The 21,439-nt window shown below is 40.9% G+C and overlaps 1 protein-coding gene across 1 annotated transcript; it reads right to left on the bottom strand.

The window, feature by feature from the left end:
* Positions 1-239: 239 nt before the first annotated feature.
* On the bottom strand, positions 240-17,131 carry EDNRB (endothelin receptor type B). The gene is made up of 7 exons (XM_072361070.1): positions 16,286-17,131; positions 7,858-7,970; positions 7,479-7,683; positions 6,984-7,133; positions 5,910-6,043; positions 5,230-5,338; positions 240-3,658 (listed from the first exon to the last, which is right to left on the bottom strand). The coding sequence occupies exons 1-7, from the start codon at positions 16,760-16,762 to the stop codon at positions 3,527-3,529; spliced, it is 1,320 nt and encodes a 439-aa protein (XP_072217171.1). The 5' UTR covers positions 16,763-17,131; the 3' UTR covers positions 240-3,526.
* Positions 17,132-21,439: the final 4,308 nt, after the last annotated feature.

The raw sequence follows: 21,439 nt of genomic DNA, 5'->3' as shown, positions 1-21,439 counted from the left end.
TTTCTGACTATATATGGGTATGTAGAGAGATTGCAACTGGCATTTTGAGCAAAAACAAGCACAGCAAAGATAGGCATGACTGACTGTTTTAACAAACAGTTTTGCAATGCGTATGCAAGCCTGAACTTTTTCCAATTTTCAACTAGCAGTATAAAGTTATCCTGACCAAAAGCTTTTATTTTTAATTCTTAAATCCTCACTTCTCCACTGTTAAATAATTGAGATCCCAAAAAAGAAATAAGGTCAAAAATATGTTTTAATGAATAGAAATTTTGAATATTTTTATTGATAATTTCATTTGTTTACACTGTCTAAACCACAGGAGTTCCTATTTCAAGAGATCGCAGAAAATGAAATACAAAATTATTTTACATAGCTATACAAAACAATTTTTAAAAAGTCCTTTTATCATTATTCCAATACAAACAACATTTTCTTACTAAGCCTACCTTATCTTAATCAATTAAGAGGCATTTGGGACACTGAAATACAACAGCTCACAGTAGATGCTCCATAACCATTGCCTTTTCCATTAGTTTCTCCGAGGTGTAGTACCAGTGCACCAGTTTAGTCCATCCAGTCTGCAATTTGCTCTTCTAACTCAGCTGTACACAGGCGGAATTCAGAGTGGCAGCAATGACCTAACTTCCATCTGAAGGCCAAAGTACAGAACTGTTCTGTAGCTTCTTCCAAGTTCACTTGTTTTCCTCATGTATCAGCTCTTCGGTCCACCGTGACCAATGACTCTTCCTCAGTCACGCCACACTGAACTCCTCTCTGCAACCTGCCATCTGAGGCTGAAATGAGTCTTACATGTGCTGCTTTAACCCAACAACGAATTTTATTCTCTTTTTCTTTTTAGCTTTTCAATTCTCTTGTCCAGAAAAGAGACCATTGAGCTTTTTTGTTAATTATTATTATTCAAGGCAGCAATTTTCAGGTTTGTTTTTTAAAAAGATTTGCCTTAATACTGTTCCACGTGAACTGAATGTTTAACATTCGTTGATTTCAGAGGGTCTGTGAACAGACCTCTACTGAGGACTTTACAAAATGTCAGTGTTCACTCTTAGAGAAATAGTCTTATCTAGAGCACAAATGCATTTGATCCCTCCTGTGTATTCTTATAAGAGAGCAGAATTCTTGAATTATGTTTTTTATAGAAAATGAGACCTTCTGTAAAAATACTGCTTTGAAAAAGACTGGGAAAAAAAAAAAAAAAAAAAGACAAAAAGTGTACAAATATGTACACAGTACTTTGAAAAGTGGGCAATATATACGATCTTTAATTGCAAAACCCGTATGATGTCTCACTTAAGCAAGACTAGTCTTAACGAGTTAGTCCAGGAAAAATGCAAAATGTTACACAATGCAACAGCTATATTTTAAATAACAATAATGCACATGTACAATACTGTAATTATATAAAACTTGATGAAAATAACACTGACCAGTATCAAACTTAGGATTTAACTGAGTCTCCATTCTTAACAGAAGAAATACACTTCACAGAAAAATGCTGCAGGCTGGGTGAAGTGATAGTCTTAGCTTACCATGAGATTTACCATGAAAGTTAAGTCAAAAGTATTTTATAAATATGAATGAATTATAAGTTTTGTTCTTCAGAATTTCAGTATTATAGCAGTTGGGTGTTTGTGCTGCAGGGAAAGGTGGTAACAGCAACCTAATGGCAGAAAACAAATGCATATACACACTCACACACACACACAAGAAACATGCTCAAATGCATGTGCTTAGGTCCTCAGCTTGTTAATACAGACATAGACTTATTAATTTTCAATGGGGCAACACCAGGGATGCAGTTCATCTCTCCTGTTTTCAGTTGTCTTCAAGGTATCAACTACCTCAACTACAGTGAGATGGACCTCATTCAAAGAAACATCAGCTGAAGATTTTATGAAAACTGTTTTCATCCTGATCAAGGCACTTGATAAAAAAAAAATCTAAAGTGAGTTAAGGCTGGACAAAAAAGGTAAGAGTCCTTATATGTGAAATTTGGAAATTAAAAAAAAAATAATTCTGAGTTGTGATAAATAATTTTATTATAATAAAATACCATGCTTACTGAAAAAATGTCTTTTATAAAAGCATGTTATATGATATTTTTTTCTTGAAAGACTCATGCCTTAGTGCACAAAATATGCTAATAAGTCTTTGGGGGACATCTTTAACAAATTCATAGGACACGAAAAGCCAAAGAATGACCTGTTATGTATGTTCAGAATGTGCACTGCTCCTGGCAACACACATCATGTTTACTACAGGCATCTTTATCTTTCTGCTTTATACAGGGTCCTGCCCGTATTTTAATACTTTATAATTAATTAAGCTTCACTAAACTATTTACAGAAGCAGAAACTAATCACACATCTTCTTAAGCCCGTAAACATGGCACTACCAAAATAGAACATTTTAAAACAACACCGAGTGTGCTACATAATACTGCTCTTTCAAAGTACAGTTTGTGAATTATTTTTCTTCGTGAAGACTTAAATCCGCATGAAAACAAATGTTCAAAATTCTACCGCTGTTTTGCTTTGTTACATTTTTTCCACCTGCTGTTTCTGAATGACAGTATACCAATTGCAGCTTTAATTGTCACAAAGGTATCTTGAGAAAGCTGTCAGGGCTCTTGAATGCCCACTCATTACAAAGGAATACAACCAATCTGTTTTCAGTTAAAAGCTGGTAGTTTCCAATACAAGCCATTGTTTGTATGAATATACTACTCTATTCTATTGCTTTTTGTGTGTTTTTCTCTCTTCTCCTGCCATTCAACACAAATAACATGGAAACAGTTAAATGGACCATACCAGAGTGCTGCTAAATGCACTGAATAAGCAAAGAGGCTACAGAATGATATTTATACAGGCCTTGGAGGTTCCTTCTACAACAATGGGTAAAAACAATCATCTGAGTGAAATACATTTTCAATTTGACTGCATCCTTTAATAATTCATTAACTACTTCTATAAAAACCAAATAAAAAGTTCTACTTCTTTACATTTTAACTCATATTACAACATATTTAAGGTTTTATTTAAAAATAAAAAACCAAGAACAAAACAACAGTGATGGTGGTTAATCTGCTTTATAAAATATAATATATTGAGTTATACATAATACTGGCTTTGACCCAATTAGAGTTATATTATTATACTGCTTAGTAATTACTGTGACTCCAGTTCTTACAACTGTTACAGTGAATACAAGTAATGATTTAATATACAGGAAATAGGGATCGTTCGGAAGTGCTGATTCAGAGGGCTTCAAGTGCTAACAATGACTTTTTATGCTTTTCTTCATGCTTTTTAAATGACAACATTATAATCGTCCATGATTTTGAGAGTTACGCTGATTTGGGGCAATTCTTTTTATGAAGTCTTCTTTGTGCAAAAACATAACTAAGTTTTCTGAATGCTACCGTCTCATTAAAGGTAATTGCCACTTTTTCTTCAAAAGGCACCAGTGTTAATAGATACCTTATAATATACCTTTCATGCCTGTTTTATGAGGAGCTGTACTTGTTACTGGAACGGAAGTTATCATATCCGTGATCATTAGCTTTGAACTTTAAACACGACTGTCTTTCCTCCAGGGACAACAGATCTTTGGATTGGCACCAGCAACACAAACATGACTGTAAAAATAAAAGGAATGAACAATGAACATCCAGAATCATTTGGTTTTGCACATGTTGCAGAATGCATGGAAACACTGCCCTTCTTCAGCAGTACTCTAGGAAAGAGACAGTGCATAAGCTCCCATTTCAGCACAGCAGTGTAAGTCAAAACTGATAAGGTTATGCTCTGCACTGCTCAGATCACAACTAGCCACAGCAACTTGGGTGCTGGATGGCAGGGAGAGCAATGTTCCAGCCACATACATAGCACCTGAGTCTGGTCTGCAATTCTACATGCATCCACAAATAAAACCACTTATTTCATAATCTTTCTTGTGAAAAAATTATGTAGAGTAATCTGTACTTCCTAAATTGAGCTCTGTTTAGTTCATTTTTAGAGGGAAAAAAGAGAACTGAATAGGAGAACGGTGAAAAACTACACAAATTCTAGCAGATGTACTTCAGTCCTCTTGCTGGTGTTACACACTGACTGGCTTCTCAAAGTCCTCCTGTGGTCCTAACAGGATGGGATATTACATGGTTTCTGTCCCATGCTTTTCCTCTCTGCACAATCAGGGCCTTGATTGTTTTCTGTTCTTAGCCCCAGTCATTCCTTCACAGTGCCAGCTATGTAGACAGGGAAGATGAGGCCAACACTTAAAGCTTTTGCAACGTGTATAAGTTTGAGGGAGATAACACAGCACTACTGGACTACTAGATGTAGAGCTGACTGATATCTGATTGAAAAATATTGCCACCGAAGAATTTATATAACTAGGCAATAGGACTAGCAGCGATCAACTGTTTGATGCTTTGCAACAAAAGAAAAATCTAAGAATTTCTGCATGGCAATGTAAGAATCTTGATAAGAACCTTATTGTCTGAAGACAATGAGCAGCCTAAAAAAAGCTCAAAGAACACTGGTTCTGTTTGATGATGCTGGATGTCAGATCTGGACATTTTCTGAGTAGATGTGGTAGATCTGGCTGGAAGTAAAGCTGTAGGATTGAAGGGAGAATGGCTACAAAACAAAGCCTGAAGTCCTGTGTAGAGAATGAGTGCCCAGGGCTATTGACACAAACCAAGACAAAATGACAAGCACATCAGACCTTTCCCTTGGCATTTGAAAGTGACAAGGGAATACTCATACACTCTTTGTTACCTATGTGTCTACTGAACCAAGAGGTCAGTCAGGTTCTGGGGAGCACGGGGTCAGTGTGTCCCCTCTGTTGGGCTGCAGAGGATATGGCTACATGAATCTCTGCAGAGCAGCTCAAGACTGCTTTGTCAGGACTCTCAAAGTGGCCACACGCCAGGACCAGTCAGGAAATGATGTAGCCTGATGAGCATGGTGCCAGAAGGGTTTATTACATGTTATGCTATTTTGCTTTCTTTTTTAACTCTATGAATCCTCAATATCTTTCTACATAGCTTCAGAGGGAGAGGGTGAGAATACTTACCGTAATCCAACTGAAATTTAAAGTTAACTTTAGTGAAGGTTTAAAACACTGTGTGTGTATGTTAGAGAATTAATTTTACAGCTAACATCATCTCTTAACCAGAGGTGCAACTCCCCAACGGTCTCTTACCTTAAAGCAGTTTTGGAATCTCTTGCTCACCAAATATAAAGCAATTGGATTGATGCAGGAATTCAGTGAGGCCATGTTAATGCCAATGTAGTCCATCACAAGAAAAAAGCTGTGTGGAAATTAAGGTAAGTGAGACTTCTCATTTTCTCGTAAAATGTTTACAGTTATAAAGATTGTATTCTGCTATATTCAATAAAGAAGATCTATTAAATGTGATAGTAAAGGGGCCTCTGTCAATAGGATTAACTCATGCAGGTAATAATTGTGCTTAATGACAAATTTTGAATCAGTAGGCCATTCTCTTGAAAGTAATTTCAAAAGATCAATACACTTTAACTTGTGGGAAGAAATATTCCCAACATTTTCGTCATAGGTTTAATCCTATCTATTCAGTTGAAAGGGAAAATGGGGACGGAATTTCCCCCACTTCCACGCAATGTCACAAGACAGAACGACAGTCTCAAAAGCGATCAGGAAAAAACCAGGCAACGAGGATAGAAGCCTTCTGTTTGAGAGCTTCCTCATAATTTTCTGACTGTTACTGGAGTGAAACATGAACGTTCTGGATAAGAAAGAAGAGAAAACTTCTGATGTACAGAACAAGTTAATTCACTGGGAAATCCAAATATCCTTATGGAGAATGCCAGCAGCACATATGTATTTTGTTTGTGTAGTCTCACCTTAAAAGTTCACATCTATTGGGGTCCTTTTGATCATAAATAGTGAGTTTCAATATTCTGCTCAAATGAAGTGGAAGCCAACACAAGGCAAAAACAAGTACCAGGCAGAACACAGTCTTGGCCACCTCGCGTCTCTGAAAATGAAAATTGGAAAGCACATCATTATAGTTTCTGTGTCTCTCTTGATGGTTGCTACCTTCTAATATCCAAATGTTTAGTAAAATAAAATCCCTATAAAAATAGGAGTTAAGAGAACATCAGAGTACTTTATTTTCTTGGAATATGTACTTAAAGTTCTTTGTTGTTTTGGATGTCTTGCACCAATTCTCTGTATCTCTACTGAAGTATGAGTAATGATATGAAAAATCACAGACATAGAAACAGTCTTTTAAATCAAAATGGGGAAGATAGTCATCAGCTCAATCACTTTCAAAGGCCAACTAGTTTTCAACTGCATTTTCTTGCACTTTGATCTCAGTCCTTCCTTTCATGGTTCTAAGAGACTGAAATTATAGCTTTATCAAGGTAAGAAGATCATACTTATTTACACCACCATTGCAAATTAGCATGCAAACTAAAGGGCTACTAGAAAAGCATGGATCACAAATATATTTTACAGTAAAAATGTAAATTAATTCTCTCTCTTCAGAATTCAATTCATGACACATGATGTTTCCCTCTGATGTACTACTAACTTGGAATGTATTCTGTAATGTGTTTTGTTCTGATACACTGATAACCTTACTACAGTTTGGCATTAAATTAATTCACAGTAATTAACAATTCTACAGAACCAGCTTCTATATCATGGGATGATCTTAGTTTTAATCACAAAATACCCAGCTCTCATTATTACAAAGAAATAAAGCCTACAAAATCTGGAGTATTAACAGCAGATAAGAACAAGTGTCTTGTGATCATCACTGAACTTCTTAGGTTTCTAACAGCTTTGACACATATATGAGTTTATTCCACTGCTATGAAGTACTCCTTAGTAGTACTCCTGGAGTTGTCATAGAAGAGTAAGGCAATGCGGCAGTAAAATCAACGAAGTTGCCAGGGATAAATTCTTACCTGTTTTAAGTGATCATTTAAAGCAATCTGCATCCCGCTTTTCTTTCGTAACATCTCACAGGTCATGAGAGTATAGAAAAGTGCTGTGATAGCCAGTGGCAAACAGAAATAAAAGCTGAACAGCCACCAGTCTTTAGCTTGCTTGTAAAACTAGAAGTGGGAAAAATAAAAATGAAAATAAAAATATTGTTAAGAGTTAATTGCTGACAATTGTGAAAAGTATACTATAAAAAATTGCTCAGTCTGTCCTAAAAGAATATCCATATAAGGTGTATGTTGCAGCTGAGAAAGCAGGACAAGGCAGCTTTCAGTTCACAAAAAGACAGTCTTCTGAAGATGATTATTTAGCTGACATACTTGAGAAATTTGCTAGTATTTCATTTGAACATGTTCAACTGTATTTCTTGTACACTTGTAAACACTGTGATCCACAGAACACTGGGAAGGTTGAAGCAACCATTCCAGAGAGCTGTGATACCAACTTTGGCATCTTACCATCATAAAGGATGTTTTCTGTGTGGGGTGAAGCAGGCAGATTCTGAGATGCTTTCCCCTGTACTCCATTGTTATCATGTCAAATGCGATAGCTTCAGGAACAGCCAATACCACTGATATAACCCAGATGAGTACAATTTCAACAGCAGTCCACTTAGGCACTCCGATTCCTTTAATTCGACTCCAAGAAGCAACCGCTCGGTACCTGAGGTAACAGCATACATTTGCAGATTAAAAGCAAAAACAAAAAAAAAAAATTAAAGAAGCCACCTCCTTTAAATGGCTTTTAAACTCAGTTTCTTAGTTTAAGAGAAAAGAGAATTTGGGGCAATGCCCTTATTTAAGAGAGTACAGAGTTTGGTGGAAAAATGGGTCTCACCTGTCTATACTGAGGGCACACAAACTCAACACCGTGATGCCCACTGACGCCTTTTGAATGAAGGGCACTAATTTACACATTTCAACACCAAAGGGCCAGTCCTCTGCAAGTAGCTGTGAAAGGAAAACAGCCATTAGAAATGAACAATTTTTTTAAAAATAATTCCCTTAGATGTAAAATATTGTCTTTCTCTATTTTTTTTCTTTCTAGCTTGTAAAACTTAATTAGAACCATTTCAAAAAGTGCACATCCTAAAAACTGAATGGCAGCAACACAGCCACAGGCTGAGCATGAATATGCATAAAGGCCTAATCCTGACTTTTAAGCCCTTCAAATTTGCTTCTAACTTCACTGCTTCAGTGTTTATGGTGAAAAAGTAAGGATTTCCAGCTTCCTTGTATTTGTTTTATCCGACCTGAGTGTTCATAGCTTTTCCCACAAGTAATTTTCCATTTGTTAGAAACAGAGAAAACAAAGCAAGGCTGATCGGAACAGAGACAGAACCAACAGCTGCACACCTGGGCAGGGGGGTTATCTGAAACCTGGGTGTCAAGGTTTCCTCAGCTGAGAAGATGAGCAACATTGGAGGTCAATGTGACACAGTTTTGTGCTGTCTATGAGGGGCCTTCTTAAGGTCCTCATTCCTTCCACCCAAGGAACACAACCAACTTGTTTGTAAACATTTCACAGCACATAAGGTAAAGCAGAAGATCTTTATCAGTTCTGTGATTGACCAATAATTTCCAATACTACACTTTGTGCCCTATACTTGCATAGAAATCTTCTGACAAATCCCCAGTGCCGCAGTAAAGCCGATTCAGAGAACAAGACTTACAAGACACAGAAAGCACTTTCCTCACAGCTGAAGCTATGAACTGTTTGCTTACAGCTTCAGTTTAGAAATATTTAATCTCTGTACTCCGCTGCAAGCTGCTTTAATGGCTCAAAGACATCACAACCACGGCCAAATCTTCCCGTTCCTCATAAAAACATGGCTCTCCAGAACAGGGGTTACGCCAAGAAATAGCTGCAATCGTTTTATACAAAAGTAAACCTTCTGAGTTTCTGTAATTAGTTATATTATCTAAACTCATCTCTACAGATCTGTTTTTAATAACTTTCTTCAAATGGGGCCTTTTGGGTCTATCACAGAGAGAGGACTTCAACATGGAAAAAGAGAGGGAAAAAAGAACGGGATTACAAAGTCTTTCCCTCAGCTCAGGTCCCCTCAGACATCTTTTTTAAGGGGAACATAAGAAAATAAATAGATCACAATGTAGCAAAGACTCTGCTAAGAATCAAACTGATTGAAAACAACCACAGCACTGCCCGCTGATGCTAGTTTGGTTTAGAGAAGTCTTCAATCACACCTACACACGCATCTAAGGATAACCATTCACATGGGCCAGAAAGTTTTTTCAATAGCCCTGGTATAATTTGAATGTAATTTTATTTCCACATGAAGGAAGTTAAATACATATCATGACCATGTGCTTTTGGAAATCCCTATGAAGTGACCAGAATACTGTCAAAACCTTGCTTTAGACATATGCTGAAATGGGATCTTTGAAAGAACAGCACTAAGAAAATTGTAATACAACCCTGCTTTGATCTGCTTTTTCCATGATGTCCTTAAGTCGGATGAGGAGTGTAATGCTTCTGCAGAAACAAAGCAGAAAAATAAATTCTAAGGATTTATGTTTCTTGAATTTCATGGAAAGCAATAAAGCAGAGGAAGTAGGGAGAAGGCTGTAAGAACTGTACAGTATGTTTTGCTTCTGTGATGTGGGAAAATAACTCAGACTGTAATTAAAGTATTTTCAGCAAAGCCTCTCCCTGAGACTTCTTTTTAATTGCTGAAAGGGGATGAGAGTAACAAACTCCTATTAAAACTGCAATGTGAATAATTACAGGTTTTCTAAATGTACACTCTGAAGTATCAAATGACATCTGGACTAATTTATAAATATCAATTAGCCAGTGAATCTCCACTCTACCACACACCAAGTTGCTAGAGAAATCGAAGACTTAATAGAAAGTGCATTGTACACTCCTTTATGATATCTACTGTACATCGTACATTTATATATATTGTCAGAACTGATTCATAAAAAAGCATGTTTAAATGGAAATATTTCGGTCTTCACCAAACAGAAGTCCAAGTTTCTGTTGACAGACCCTACAGAAGAATTTTAGCTATAACTAGCTGGTGTCTGTACGAGACACTCCCTCTCTCTCTCTCTCTTCCTAAAATCACAACCTTTTAGCCACGCATGAGACTTCCCAGAACTAATGCTTATCTCTCAGGTGCAGACAGTCACACCTGTGCTCTGAGCCGCCTGGATCAGAGCCAGCTCCAGTTTGGGAGCCATATGGCTGGATTATAATTGGACTGCACATGAGTGAATGTGCACTTCTGAGAGAAAGGGGGAATTAGTTTGGGTTTAGCATCACATCAAAATATTACTTGCATTCAGCCAGCTTTTAAATCAGAGGCAGAATGGATGCACAGCTGTCTGCCTTGGATTGGAAAAGCACGTCCTTTATCTCTTGCAGCTGATGTATTATGAAATTTGAGCATTTTAATGCATGAGTCATCCATTTCCCTACCATGGCATTACAAGTAGCTAATGATATACTTTGCAGCAAAAGCTTGAAAATACAGATAGAAAAAGGAAGAAGTATTTTAACAACTTATTTGTCCTCTGTATTACCATCCCTTCAAAACACTGCCTTAAAGTACAGTGAAAAACTTCTGTAAAGTATTCAGTAAGAAATCATTATGAAGCATTTGCAGGAAAGAACAACAGATTATTCTTAGTTTTGTATTGAAATAGCCTAGTACAATTTTATATAGATATAACAATTTTCTTATGATTCATGGCAGGGTATGTGTAACAAGAGTCCCATTTTACAAATGACAAATAACTCTAAGTCATGAGATACTGCCAAATGGCAGGAAAGGGAAAAATAATATTGCATTTTCAGAAGTAAAATGTTAAAAGAACTCTACACTGGATGTATTCAAAGTGGCATTTTCCAGTGTTTTCCTGCGACTTGTTTTGCATGGGCAGTTTCAGCTTCTAAGACACATAGAAGCGTTGAAAATCAGTGCAGGGGGATGGACTACATGGCCTTTAATGATCTCTCCCAACAGCACAATTCAGAATTATGATAAATTAAATAGAAATGAACTAATTCTATCACAATCCCTGTTTCTATATCTGATGCACTCCCAGCAAATACTTTCTCAGGCCAGGCACAGATCTGAGCCTCAGCTGATGTGAAAGTTGCTCAGCAATGAAAGTAGCCCCGAGAGATATAGTGACTCAGAGACACACCTGCAAGTTACAGTTCCTGCCCTGCTTCCTCTTGATTGTGTAGGAAGAGAGGGATGTTAGCAATCTCCTATGGAATATCCCAGCATGTGAGAGCGACACATCACTCCTGTTGATCCAGTGGCTGCAGCCAGCACGCCCAAGGGCTGATGCCACAGCTCCAGCCCACCACTGCTGACTTTCCGCAGTCAGACATGAAGTAGCAGCAAGGTGTGCGCTTATTTACATCTCTGTCCCAATCCAAAGTAACAAGTGCACAAGGAAATGCAAAGCAGAATTTAACTCCTCCTGCCTGAGCATTCACACTAAGTCTAGTGCACAGTAGGGAAGGAATTGATATTAGTACTTACGAATTGCAGATCATGCAATCAGGCATGCACAAGTACAACTAAATCACAAGCAACACTTTACATCTGTGAAACAATTGGCAGCTTTTCACTTTTTAGACAGGGAGGTCAGGCAGATAAAAGATTTTTCAGTACTTCACAGGAGCAAGCGTTCTTCACAACGTGTGTTTGCCCAGGAAATTAAGCTTATGGTTAGAGATGACTCAGATGATATTACAAAATGTACTAGTATTTAACAATAATTAGGATTTATTCATATGTCAGAATGGGATCTTCTCTTCAGACAAGAAAATTAATTTCATTCTCCATAGTTAAGCTATGAATGTCTTACTTATCCATCCAATAAACAGTCTAAATCTCAGTGTGTGACACATGATTATTTTCTTGCTCATGTGCTTTTATTCATAAATTCTGCTTACCAACTGTATTTTTTGGAAAACATACAAACAAACCAAAAAACAGAATTAAATGAAACAATATCAAACACGCATGTTGAAAACAACAGAAGCCTTGTAATGTCTTGTCAAACTTTCTGCAGTCTCCCAATCCCAGTGTAAGGACTGCATCAAAAAGGACCATAAAGAAAGCGCTGCCGCTATCAACTAGGGCACATAAATGCAGAGCAGAGCTAAAAAAAAACCACAGGTGAGAATACAAAAACTTGTTTTGAAATTCGACATGTGCACCTTTAAGTGAATGTATGCATAACAAATATATGCACAGTGAAACAATCATTCTAAATTTACAAATCTATGCTGGTACTCTGGTTTGGAGACCCGTAGTGAAAACTGCTTGCATGCATTTTCACCATACAGGCATTACTGCCACTCCATACACTGGATCTCAGTGTAGACTGTTCCCTTCTAATCACAAAGTTACCCTATCATATGTGGAGTCCAGATAGGTTATTCTGCAGGACCATTCAAAACTGTTTCAAATTCAAAGAAGAGTAGATTTAGGTTGAACTTAAGGAAGAAATATTTTACAGTAAGGTGGTGAGACACTGGAATAGGTTGCCCAGAGATGTAGTTGATGCCCCATCCCTGGCGACACTCAAGGTCAGGCTGGAGAGGGCTCTGAACAACCAGATGGAGCTGTAGGTGTCCCTGTTCATTGCAGGGGAGTTGGATCAGGTGACCTTCGAAGGTCCCTTCCAACTCCAAGGATTTTATGATTTACCAAGTGCCCACAATCTCCATTCATTGACAATGAAGAGATCCTAAATCAACAGCCTTAAAAAGCTGAATTTGGCCTTTGATCATTTTCTTGGATAAACACCAATTTTTGCTCCTTCTCTGAAATTCCTCTCCTCTACTCTTAAATTGCATTCTGTGATAAAGGAATTAATCACAGTATTCCCAGGTAGACATTCTTCATTCTTCCTCATTTATTTATGTCACAGTAGATTGATAACCAGAGTTCAGAAAGCCACACAAGAGTGTGCAAAGGCTATGATCTTTCCCCTGTTAAAAATCCACCGGAACATGACCATAAATTTAGTTTAATATATGAGAATGAGTATTAAAAATAAGAGAAAGAGAGAGGTCAGCATAAGAAGAGAAAGGAGGGTGTTACACAGTGTGGTTAGTTTTTAAAACTACACATTCTGATATCACTACAGATATATGCATAAGAAGCAGGGCTACTGTTGTGGAAATGCATTAAGTTTGTTCTGATGTTGTTTTGGTATCTGACACAAGACTTATCACCTTTGTCAATTCCGGAAGCTGAGTGTCAGCCTCCCAGACCTGTACTGTCAGAAGGACAAACTGCCACTGCTATCCATTTTCCACAGATTAAGTGAAGATTAAGTCTAATGAATTAAAGAGAAAAATCTAACATTGAACAAAAGCATGGTTATGGAGCTGATCTAGGCATAAAAGCATCTTTGCAACTGCTACATGTTGCAACTGCTACAACTAGCAGTAGAATGATAGTCTCAGGCTTTTCTCTACTCTTCTACAGTTTTGGGGATACAGCCAAAGCCAGCTTGTTTCCCCGGACCCTGAAAGCTGAAATGCCTTCCAGGTTCTGCCTGCTAAAACACAGTGCTCCTTTTTCCCTAATTTTGTACCTGTTTTGCTGATCGTGTGAAGGATTCCAGTGCTTCCCATCTTCTACTGAATGAATTAATCACATTTATCTGCTGCAATGGACTAATTAGTGTGTTACACACTGGACTGCATTTATCTTGTAGAATTTTACTTCAGACGCCCTCAAAAGAGTGATGTAAACGTTCATTTGTGTATTTTTTCAGCTCCTTGGACAGCACTCAAATGCTTAAATTAACTTAAATGCTCACAGGGGACATCTTTTGCAGTTATCACATTTAATAGCTAATAAAGTGATGCTCCTAATGTCAATTCTGAGTTCTGTCTTACAGATCTGTCTGGAAAATGCTCAGGGATATTTTCGTGCTCTCTACTCTGAGAGAGTAAGGAAGCTGATGGCATTTAACAGAAGAAATCCTTTCACATTCTTGTTCGTGTCGCTGGCTAAGTGAGGATCTGGTAGCAATTCTGAACATCTGTTTCATTCAGTTGGAAATTGTTTCAGCTTGCAGATTACAACAGTGAAGCACACTTGTTTTACAGACTGTGTCCTTGCTAGCCTTTGTTTTCCTACATTGCTGGGTGATTACAGCAGCGCCAGCGCTTTGCTGTACTGTGGGTGCTCTGTGGGTGGAATTAAATGGATGTGGAATTGATAAGAGAAAGAGCTATCACCTTAAATTGAACACACACTTATATATATAAAGTCTGCCTTCGTATTTACTCAAATTTATTTAAAAGTCCTTTTTTAAAACAGCCAATATTTCACACACTGTTCGGATGGATAACGCAGTTCTGTTACGGGCTGCTCACCAAGACAAGCGGTCACGCAACAGATTCAGCACCTGCGAGCCACTGCTCAGCTCCCAGCCTTATCCTCCCAGCACAACAAAATAGCTGGTATAATATTTACCGGTTTGCATCTGACCATTTATTCCTCCCACTCCAACCTACCCACGCTGATATACTTGATGGCATTCAATCGAGATAAGGACAGCAGTGTATTACTACACTTTATCATCAATGTAATTGTGAAATAGCGTCACTGAGATTGCAAAGCCTCTTGCTGAGCAACTGTTACCCCCATATTCTTTTTAGAAAACAGAAGGGAAACAAAGTGGTTCGTCTGTTCTAGGAAAATGCAGTTTTTCACAATGGTTTGTTTTGTTTCGTGAATTCCAGACTCACAGGGCTCTCACAAGAACTATGATAAACACACCGTATGGGAAATACACTACAAACTGAGGGACTCTCACGTAACCCAAATTACCCAGCTCAGGAATTTAACTCAACCAGAATGAGCTCTAAGTTCCCTGTTTGGTAATACTGCTGTACTTCAGAAGGATAAAATATCCTTCTATTCTATATTCTACTGGTTGGCAACCCTGCATATAGCAGGGCGGTTGAAACTAGATGATCATTATGGTCCTTTTCAATCCAGGTCATTTTATGACTCTATGATTCTATGAACCAGCATTCTCCCATTTCAACAGCTTCTGTAACTCACCACTGCAGACACAAAAAGACTAAACACAAAACCTGTCCCTCCAACAGGTTTTTCCAAAGATAAAAGTAATGCAGTGCTTTAAACCACACATATAAGGAGAAGTGAGAGATGAAGGCTCTGCTCACTTTATGCAGCAGCTGATCAAAGAATCAGACCTGTTCGAGCTGGATGGGGCTTTTTAAAAGGCTATCTGGTCCACCCCCCCTCATGGATGGACCTGCACACTCTCCAGGCAGAAGGTGCCCTGTTTTTCCAGCATCCCCTTCCAAAGCTCTCATCCCACTAGAGGCTTGATTCACACGCATAATGAATCCATAAGGATACACATGCTGTTCAAACTGGTAGATGGGACAGACTGTGCTCCTGTGCCAAGCCACATCACAATAAAGAGCAGAAAGCAGCAGGTGTGGCTACGTCCTGCAGCTCACGGCGCAGCACTGGGAAAGAGCTTACAGCTCCTGACAGGACAGCACCACACCCACCATCACCACATACATAAGGAACAAACATTTCAAAGCCCCTATATGTTGACTGTGGGCCCCTGTGGGGGAAGGTCACTATCAGCCCCGTCCCAGTGGAACAGGTGGGTCTGAGCAGTACCCACTTTTGTGCCTTCTCTATGTCCCTCAAGGGACATAGTGCCTTCCAGTACTTAAAAGGAGCTTATAAGCAGGAAGGAGATCAACTTGTAACACTGGCAGACAGTGACAGGACAAGGGGGAATGGTTTCTTTCTGAAAGAGGCGAGATTTAAGTTAGATGTTAGGAGGGGATTTTTTTACTCGGAGGATGGTGAGGCACTGGCACAGATGCCCACAGAAGCTGAAAATGCCCCATCCCTGGAGGCGTTCAAGGCCAGGTTGGATGGGCCCCTGGGCAGCCTCATCTAGTTAGTGAGTAGGAGCTCTGCCCACGGCAGGGGGTTGGAACCAGATGGACATTAAGGTCCCTTCCAACCTAAGCTATTCCATGATTCTACGACTCTAAAACAGCGCATTCACCTGCTGCCCGACCACCCTTCAATCCTAGGTCAGTGCCGGCTTCCAGGTGATTTTGTTGCCTGCTCAACTCCAGGCACAAACCTCTTCCTTATTTCCAGCCAGGACAGGGCCCGTCTGGCTGTGAAGAGATCACATCCACATCGCAGCCGGCGGGCTCTGCCCCCGGCGTGTCCCCCCCTTCTCACCTTGTAGACGCTGATGGGGATGTCGATGATGATGTGCAGCAAGTCACCCAGCGCCAGGCTGGCGATGAGGATGTTGGGGCCGTTCCTCATGCACTTGTTCTTATAGATGATCCGCAGCAGCGTGGAGTTGCCGATGATACCCAGGACGAAGACCAGGCATGACACCACCGTGTTGATGTACTTGAAGGTCTCTTTGATCTCCGTCTGCCCGGTGCACATCGGGAGCGAACCCGAGCGCTGCCGCCCGCCGCCCGCCGCCCCGCCGCCCTGGGGCAGCGCGGCCGCCCGGGAGGCGTTGGGCTCGGAGCCTCGCGGCGCTGGGGGAGCGGCCGTTGGGGGGGTTCCGTCGGCCACCGCCGGGCTCAGCCGCCCGGGAGCCGGCGGGCGCAGGGCTCCGTCGCCCTCGGCGGCGGCGGGGCGGCGGCCGAGCAGCAGCAGCAAGAGGGCGGGCAGCAGCCAGAGGCGGGCGGCGGGCATGGCCCCGAGCCGCGCGGTGAGCGGTGCTGGGAAGCGAGAGCGGGGCCGCAGCGAGCCCCGCCGGAACGAAGGGAAAAAGCGTGACCGGGAGGACCCTCTCTGTTCCCGCGCCTCCCGTTCCGCTCCCCTTTGCCGGGCCGGGTAGGGTCGGGTCGGGTCTCCCCGCCCGCCGCCTGCGGAGCTGCGGCTGTCGAGCGAGGGAAACGCGCTCCGCCGGTCGCTCCCCGCCCCGTCCGGCTGTCGCCACTCGCCCCGCGCCGCGGCCGGAGGGACCCGGCGGCTGTCAGCGACGCAGCCAAAGTCGGCGGCTATAACCCAGGCGGCAGTGCAGGGCCCCCCCTTTTCTAAAACATAGGGCTGTATCTGACCCGTCCGTCACGGCCCGACCCCACCCGCGCCTCCCGCCCCTCTCGCCTCTCTCCGCCTGCCCCGGTGGGGGCTGCCCGGCCGCTCCGCGCTTCCCTGCGTCTGTCCTCCGCCCCCTGCACCAGGTGCGTCGGCCTCAGCCACAGCGGCGCTGAGGTGTCACCGCAATTTTCAAAGCGACGCCGTTTTTGGTGTTGTCACAGGTCGCCTATGGAAAGGAGGAGGGTTTTTCCCTGCTGGTCTCCCTTGGACCCCTCCCCAGTATCGAGGGAGAGGCGTTTCCCTCCACGTTTTATTCTCCTTGCAGTAGCGTCCTGACCGCTACGAACCCGTGCGGTGCAGCGCGGTTATCTCACCGCTGCGGGCAGCCTCAGCGATGCCTCTGATCTCAGCTCCTTCCAGTTACAATGCCCTTCCTTCAGCGAAGCGTAAGGGAAGAAGATCTCTGTGCAGGGTCTTCTGTAAGCGAGAGCTGCCTCTGAAGGTTGGAAACAACTCTGCATCCAGTTGAAATGGATGTGAGGCTGTTTCCAACAGACCTATGTGCATCTTCTTAATTGCTCTGGAAGCTAAAAGTCATATGCAGAGCGTGGATGAGTAAACACTGTGTTTGTGACCAACGTACCTACATCACTGATGTACACCCAAAGGGGAAAACAACAAAAAAGAAACGCTTCTTTCAAGCTCACTACAATTGCTCGTCTGATCTCTCATCTTTCCAGCATCTCCTGCTAACATCTCCTGAAGCCACAGTAGCAGACAGTCTTTTCCCTTCCTCATTTAACTGCATTTTTGTATGTCCATCTTTGTTGAAGTTGCTTTGTTGAAGCATCTTTCCCTTTTAATCACCCTTGATCCATTTCCTAATGTAGTGGCACTTTCATTTTTCTCCAGTTTTGCATTTTTGAAATGAAGGCACCGTGCTCACTTCTCAGCTGCAGGAGTGTAACTGGAGGTTAATTGCATTCCAGCTGGAAAAGTGATTTTTCCAGGTTCAGCCTTTTTCTAATTATATTTTGCAGTAGGATACATTCAGCTCTGCGTGACACAAGTGTGAAATTGAAAGAACTCCGAGATACGTGCACTTCAGGTCCTTCGGTTTTCATTTCTGCATTTCCCGTTCTGCAGTCGGTGTTAGCAGCACTGATTCTTATTACAAGCTCTTGCCAATTAGCATAGCTTTAACTTTTAGTTGGAAATAAGTTCTGAAGACTTGAGAGCGGACTTTCAGTATCTAAAGGGGGTCTGTAAGAAAGATGGGGACAGAGTCTTTATCAGGGTCTGGTGTGATAGAACAAGGGGAAATGACTTCAAACTGAAAGAGGGGAGATTTTGATTAGATGTAAGGAAGATGTTTTTTACGGTAAGGGTAGTGAGGCACTGGAACAGGTTACCTGTAGAGGTGGTGGATGCGTTATCCTTGGAGACATCCAAGGTCAGGCTGGATGGGGCTCTGAGCAATGATGTAGCTGTAGGTGTCTCTCTTCACTGCAGGGGAGTTGGACCAGATGGCTTTTAAGGGCCCCTTCCAACTCAAACGATTCTATGATTCTATGAAATGCTTCTGACTGGCAAGATTGCTTTCTACATCTAGATTGTTTCTATGCTGATCCTGACCATCAAGAAATAGAGTGTTCACACAGAGCTGTGTTTGCCAACCTTGTTGTTAGATGAGTTCCACTGGATATGTTTTTTGCTGCTTGGGAGTGTTTATTTCAGATGTGGAATTATTAGTAATCACAATTTAGATTCAGAAAATTTTAGTAATATCATTAGTGCAGGCAGAACTCCAGACAGCCATTGATACCTGAGGCAGAATTACTCTGTAGCTTTGCACAAAAAAAAAGAAAGCACCTGAAGTCTTTCTGGATGCCAGCAGTTTTCCTGGATCAGCTTTTGTCATAATTATGGATAGTTACAGTGAATAGTTAATAATGACAGAATTCCCTGGTCTTCAGAAATGAAGGGATAGACAAGGCAATACAAGGTCACTCCAAAAGTAATGCCTCCTATTTATTTCCATGGAAACTACAACAGATATGAAGAATACAATAACACTAAGAACAAATACTCCACTACTAAATAAATAAATAAATCAATAAATTGAATCGACAGAATTACTGCCATTAGGAATACATTTTCACCAAAGATGAACAAGAGTGCATGCCATGGTCATAAAAAGTCTGTATTGTCTTTGCCACTACTGCTGAAGCACACCACCCACAGCCTCACTGTGCTCACATCCACTGTTTGGTCTCCATAAACCTTCAGCAAGTGACGGTGAATGTCAGTGGGAACCATTTTTGCTGCATGGAAGTATTTATTCAGTGACGCCTCTTTGCTCCATGCTCACTTCTATGTCAGATGCCATTTTGTCAGGCTACCTCTCTGCTGCCATCTGTCACACAACAACAAAATATAACAGAGTACTGGTGGAAAGGTTCAACCTCTGCTGCTGTATCACTAACCTCCACCTCTGATATCACGGACCAACATAATAAAATAGGAGGCATTACTTTCAGAGAAGCCAAAAGGCTGTGACTTACAGAGTTTGGAATACTTGAGAAATTTTTAAAAAGAGAGTATGCTATGATACAAATCTCCTTTATATAGTGAAAAAGGAAAACTCAGTTCCACATAATATATAGACTGGCAGATCAGTTGTAGCATAAATGAAGAAGCAGCTAATATAATTAATCTAGATTGTAACAGGAGAAAAACGTCTGTAAATAAACAGACCATTTATCTTAAGTGGTCCAAATTACTAATTAAGCAACTGCTGATTAAGGTTGCTAATTATGAAGTAAATTCTGTGTTGAACTGTATGAAATTGATCACAGATGATGCAAATTTCTTCTCATGTATCTGACTCGCTTTTCTTTTTTTTCCCCAGAAAGAAGAAATAGTTCTGACCTACCTAAAGTTCATTTTTGTACAGAGTGAGAAAAGTTAAATCACTGTATAATATATCCTCCACGCTCCCTGGCACTTGTTTAAATATTTTCTGTACTTCATTTTCTACTAACAGTTTATGAACTGTAACTAATGACTCTCTTAATTGCAAGTCCATGGTATCATGTTCATCAATGGCTGATCACAGAATTGCAGGGGTTGGAAGGGACCTCATGAGATTGTCAAGCCCAGCCCCCTGCTAAAGCAGGTGCCCTACAGTATAATGGCTGATAAAGCTCTGACATTTGTTTTGGAACCTCATAAACTCGATAGACTGGATAACTTGTAGTCAACAGCAGGATGATTTTCAACAAAGGAAAGGTTTTAAGAATGATGCCACTGTGTGTAGAATAAATCATGCAAATTGGTCAAGATTATGGCATCAGAAATTCCATTTATGAAGATGATAAAACACACCTCAGGAATGCGTATTTTAATGCATGCTGTATTCACTGAACAAAAGCATGAGCTTGCTGGTACTATTGCAAATCTAATTCATTTTCTGTTTATATTGTTCAGTAAATAAATAGCTTTGGAAATCTGCTGCATCAGGTCTGCTTTTGTTTTTATTGAGCCCAGTAGAAATTTGCCTGCTAACTGGGCAAGTTCCGGAAGAACAGAAAGAATAGCCACTTCTGTGGAGCTGCTCATTGGTTACGTGTGCTTTAGAAATAGTGTGGCCAGCAGGAGCAGGGAGGTAATCATCCCCCTGTACTCAGCACTGGTGAGGCCGCACCTCAAGTATTGTGTTCACTTTTCGGCCCCTCACTGCAAGAAAGAAAGTGCATTGAGGCACTGGAACATGTCCAGAGAAGGGCAACAAAACTGGTGAGGGGTCTGGAATATAAGTCTTATGAGGAGTGGTGAGGGAGCTGGGATCATTCAGTCTGGAGGATGCTCAGGGGAGACCTCATTGCACTCTACAACTTCCTGAAGGGAGGTTGTGATGAGGAGGGGCTTGGCCTCTTCTCCCAGGCAACAAACAGGACCTGAGGAAATGGCCACATGTTGTGCCAGAGGAGATTTAGATTAGACATTAGGAAAAACTCTCAGAGGGTGGTCAGGCACTGGGACGGCCTGCCCAGGGAGGTGGTGGAATGCCATCCCTGACAGTGTTCAAGAGGCATCTGGATGACGAGCTATGAGAGATGGTTTAGTGGCTTGTGGTGAGGGGAGGAGGGGAGGACAGTTGGATGAGATGGTCTTGTAGGTCCTTCCCAACACTTTTTTTTTTTTTTTTTTTTTTTTTTTTTTTTTTTTTTTTTTTTTTTTTTTTGTGAGTGCTATATGTTTGTGCTTTGTCTCTTCTTTTAGAAGTGAAGCAACTTGTATAAATTGTAGTTTTGGCTGTCACCTGCA

This window comes from Excalfactoria chinensis, chromosome 1 (assembly GCF_039878825.1).
Source record: "Excalfactoria chinensis isolate bCotChi1 chromosome 1, bCotChi1.hap2, whole genome shotgun sequence".
Lineage (NCBI taxonomy): Eukaryota > Metazoa > Chordata > Aves > Galliformes > Phasianidae > Excalfactoria > Excalfactoria chinensis.
Note: the sequence above shows the minus strand (reverse complement) of the source record. Positions and strands in the feature narration are given on the sequence as shown.

What these genes read in the sequence shown, in the direction of transcription:
- EDNRB (XM_072361070.1), bottom strand. Translation starts at nt 16,762, where the DNA reads ATGCCCGCCGCCCGCCTCTGGCTGCTGCCCGCCCTCTTGCTGCTGCTG. An exon ending in TCCCCATCAGCGTCTACAAG is followed by an intron (nt 7,971 to 16,285) that starts GTGAGAAGGGGG and finishes TTCCTTTCACAG; the next exon opens with CTACTTGCAGAGGACTGGCC. An exon ending in AATAGATGTGAACTTTTAAG is followed by an intron (nt 5,339 to 5,909) that starts GTGAGACTACAC and finishes ATTTCCACACAG; the next exon opens with CTTTTTTCTTGTGATGGACT.